The sequence below is a fragment of the Chaetura pelagica genome, unplaced genomic scaffold (genome assembly GCF_000747805.2).
Source record: "Chaetura pelagica isolate M959 unplaced genomic scaffold, ChaPel_1.0 scaffold90, whole genome shotgun sequence".
Taxonomy (NCBI): domain Eukaryota; kingdom Metazoa; phylum Chordata; class Aves; order Apodiformes; family Apodidae; genus Chaetura; species Chaetura pelagica.
The window spans coordinates 8,733,775-8,737,931 of record NW_009953496.1 but is presented as its reverse complement, the minus strand read 5'-3'; the positions used below and the strand labels follow the sequence as shown (position 1 = coordinate 8,737,931).

The following is a 4,157-nucleotide window of genomic DNA, read 5'->3' as shown; positions in this document are numbered from 1 at the left end:
AAGAGTAAACAAAGGTAACTTCAGGCTACAGCACTTCCAGAGACTGGTGTGGAGCAGATGGCCGAAGACATTCCAGACCGCCACAGGACACGTGTGCTGCAGATGATTTAGTTAACAAAACCTCTCCAGTATGTCGGCCTTATGCACATGACTCCAGTGACATTGTGACCAATAAAGGACAGCTGCCAGTCCGGCCTGTTTCGCCGCCGACCCACTTACCAAAGAATTGTGAGAATGACTTGCAAAAAAGAGCTACGCCAGTGACACCCACCCCAGTGACACCCGCTCCTGTTTCAAGCCCCCAGGTTCTCTGTCAAATGATCCCTTTAAATGGACAAAGCAGCATGATCAATGCCTATGTCAAGCCTTCAACTCCAACTGTCTCAACTCCCGTGAAACCTATATTACCGCAGACAGTCCCTCTCTCTCAGCCTGTACTCATGGGACCTTCTGTGCCTCAGGGGACTGTCATGTTGGTCCTCCCACAGACTGCTGTCACACAGGCACCGCAGTGCCCGCAAACAGTAGTGACTGTTGGGAACACCAAGTTACTGCCCCTTGCTCCTGCTCCCGTATTCATTGCTTCTGGTCAAAGCTGCACCCCCCAGGTGGACTTTTCTAGACGGAGGAATTACGTTTGCAACTTCCCAGGGTGCAAGAAAACCTATTTCAAAAGTTCCCACCTCAAAGCCCACCTTCGCACCCACACTGGTGTGTACGACAGGGCAGGTCCTTTGTTGCACTGGTTTGCATTGGGGTGCCAAAATGCACATTTTTGGGGCTACAGGGTGGGAAAGGGAAGAGGCAGGTGATCAGTAAACTTCCCCTTTCAAAGAAGGGAGAAATGTTCGTTCTCCATAGGCAAGCAAAACAAGACAGACTTTGTTCTGAGACCTCATCTGACCCCATAGTGTTAGTTGAATTTCACATGCTTTAGTTGGAGCAAAGCTTTGCCATCTGTGTGTGTGTTTAGACTTGAGTGGAATCATGCCATCTGGACTAGATCAAAATGAATTGTGCAGGTCCCTTTTTGGGAGCATGGAGAGATCTGGTGTAAGCAAACGGTAGTACTCACAGTTGGTCTTAATTGTTTCACACAGGAAAGAGAGAAGGATAAAAACGGCACGTTTTTGCAGAGTTTTGTCTAGGCTGAGCGAGAATGCATTGAGCTTTGGGGCTACTGTGTTAGGAACTACAGCTGCAGTTTATTCCATTACTGTAGCAGTTGTTAACTTAAAACTAACTTTGAGTTCTCAGGGACTATTTTTTATGTTGAGGGATAAGCATAGTGGGAGATTGGTACAGAATAGCTCATTCAAAAGTTTGTCTAATTTTGTTTTTCCTTGGCTTTTTCCCCCACCCTTGTCCCACAGACACTGTGGTTTATTGGATGTCAGCTTCTGTGGCAGGATTTGCATTAGTTTGCAAGCTTGCCTTTACAGTTCCTTTAGGGGAAGAGTTTAAACCCTGTAGGAAGCTGATAATCCTTGTAAACAAGAGCTCAGAGGTAGAATGCTGCTTCTACTTGTGGCTTGAGACTAAGTGCTGCAGACTGCTGAATTAACTTGGCACTACAGGATAAACATAAGCTAGCACCAAGCGTCTCACTTTGATCACGTGCTTACTGATGATCCGTGGGGAAGCTGTGTGTGTCTCTATCCTGATTAAGACTAGGGCATCTATGGATGGTGAAGCACACTGATTCCTCATAAGCCAGTCTGTATTACAGGATTGAGGGACACAGTAATTCAGCTTTCTTTTCCCACCTTTTCCCTGCATACTGGGTAGCTAGGTGATATCACATACACTAAATGTAGAACTTCAGTGTCAAAATGGGAAAACAAAACAGCGCTTCTGTGGGGTTTCCTTTCTGCTGGACACTTTTGTTCTTTTCCAGAATGTTACCATAAATTTGGGTGATGTAGTAGATGTTTATCTTCGTATTTACAGGGTTAGCAGGTGGTAGATCACATTGTTTGTGATAGGTCTGATGTTAAGCAGGATGAGCAGAAGTCAATGCGGACAGCCTTCATGACTGCTGTCGTTCCTGGGCATGCAGAACTCCCTTGTTGGACCCCAGCTGCATGGGGATGGCAAGATGAGCCAGTCCTCAGTAGTACCTGCTGGGAGGTGGTGTGTTTGTGTGTAGCTTTACGAAGACTCTTACTTTAAACTGGGGCTTTGGACAATTACAAAAAAATTGTCTTGATTAAAGAATGTACACAGAGGTCATAAATAGAAATTAGACTTATTTTTTTGGAGATTTTTCTCTTGAGGCACAACCTGACCTTCAGCTAACGTTGACTGCACACGAGAGCAGTTCTGTGGGATTCATCAGTTTTTGCACGGCAGCACTGAAATTAGCTTTTGGATCAAACTGTAACGCTTCTTTTATGTCCTGCAGGAGAAAAGCCCTTCAACTGCAACTGGGAAGGCTGTGACAAGAAGTTTGCGCGCTCAGACGAGCTGTCGCGCCACCGCAGGACTCACACGGGAGAGAAGAAGTTTGCCTGTCCCGTCTGCGAGCGCCGCTTCATGCGCAGCGACCACCTGACAAAGCACACCCGCCGCCACATGACCACCAAGAAGATCCCCAGCTGGCAGACAGAGGTTGGCAAACTCAACAGAATTGCCTCAGCAGAGAAGCCGAAAGGCAGCGGTGCTCTGAGTATGCTCATCCCTGTGCCATCGTCAGTCTGTCAAGGCTAGCGAGAGAAACCTTTTCTACAGACTTTCTGAAGATCAGGAAGAGCCCTCATGTCTACAGCAGAGACAACAATGGCTTTTTCCTCCCATGTTTGTGCATACTTTAGTTTCCTTTAGGTCCTCTGTTAATAATGCTGTGTGAAAAATCTGTAATACCTTTCTTTGTCCCTTCCCTATTTGTTTTTTCAATACTTGGGCAAATGCAATCACCAGCACTTCAGGAAAGCAGAGCTCTTTGGAAATTACTTTGGCAATAGGTTTAAAAAGTCACTTGTAATGCTTGCTGTTAATATTTTGATGAACAGTAAAACAGGGTGATTTTTAATTTTTATACTAGTATTTTCTATACCAAATATATTTTGTATTTATTCATTTTGGTCTTGGTATGCAGGTAAATTACTTGACCTGCATTAGTAGGGGCATGCAGGATGAGACCCAGAGTTCTGGAACTTCTCAGTAAACTTCTAGAATTGCATTTAGAGTGTTTTGTAAACACATAATATTTGATAACCCACAGTGGTTGGGATTTTCACACTTGCAGATTACTGGTGCTGTTGTACCCTCCTTATGCAGGTGGCATTGGAGGTTTGAGATCTAAGTGTGTCATCAGTTTTGAAACAAACTGAACTAGAATTACTTTCAGATGAAAAGTTTTGAAAACCTCAACATTTTATAAATTCATACCCTTTGCAAGGAAGTCCTTGTGACTTCTGGTACAAGTTCGACATTCTGGGAATTCCTGAGTCCACACTCCATTGGAGCAACGTTTGGTGGAACCAGACTGCTCTGATGGAAGTAGAAGCACAAACACTATTTAGAAGCTTTGACACTAAAAATTTTGCTTTACTTTCAGTCGTACTAAACCCAGCATATAAAAATCTACAGAAAAATGAAAAAATGGCAAGATAACCCACAAATAATTAGCTGGGTCTCTGTTTATATATATTTTATTTTTTTTTAGTACAGGAGAAACAGAAAATTTAGGGGTTTTTTTAATGTATCATGGATGCTTGTGCACCTTAAAGAAAATCGTTCAAGGCTTTCATTTACCTGTATCAAAGCACCAGAGGAAGTATTAATCATGTCTTGACTTAAGAAATAGCCACCGTGTCAACTTGATGATGCTCTTCATGTGGCCTTATACTTCTCCACAATACTTTGTATAAAATCACCCTTTTCTATTAAATGAGATAATCTCCCTCTTGAATGGATTTTCTTTTACACGGAGTGTAAATTTGGCTAAGAAGTGGCATCACTGGCTGCAGGAGTGCTGTGTTGCAATGGCATGGTATGAGCAATAAAGCAAAATGCCTGTAGCACCACCAGACTGCTCAGTTTCCATGGTGCGGAAGGATGTGCACGTGTATTGTAGCAGAGCTGACAGGAGGTGTTGCTTTGCTGGGAAACAGCTTACCTGCTGGATGAAATATTCCTGCACTGTTTACCCCTTC

The 4,157-nt window shown here is 43.8% G+C and overlaps 1 protein-coding gene across 1 annotated transcript in view; it reads left to right on the top strand.

Annotated features, from left to right (window-relative positions):
• Positions 1–2,709, top strand: part of KLF11 (Kruppel-like factor 11) — an 8,506-nt gene extending 5,797 nt beyond the window's left edge. The window contains exons 4-5 of the mRNA XM_009999234.1: positions 10–711; positions 2,405–2,709. Coding sequence (XP_009997536.1) covers positions 10–711; positions 2,405–2,709 — 1,007 coding nt within the window. The remainder of the gene's footprint in view (positions 1–9; positions 712–2,404) is intronic.
• The last annotated feature ends 1,448 nt before the right edge of the window (positions 2,710–4,157 follow it).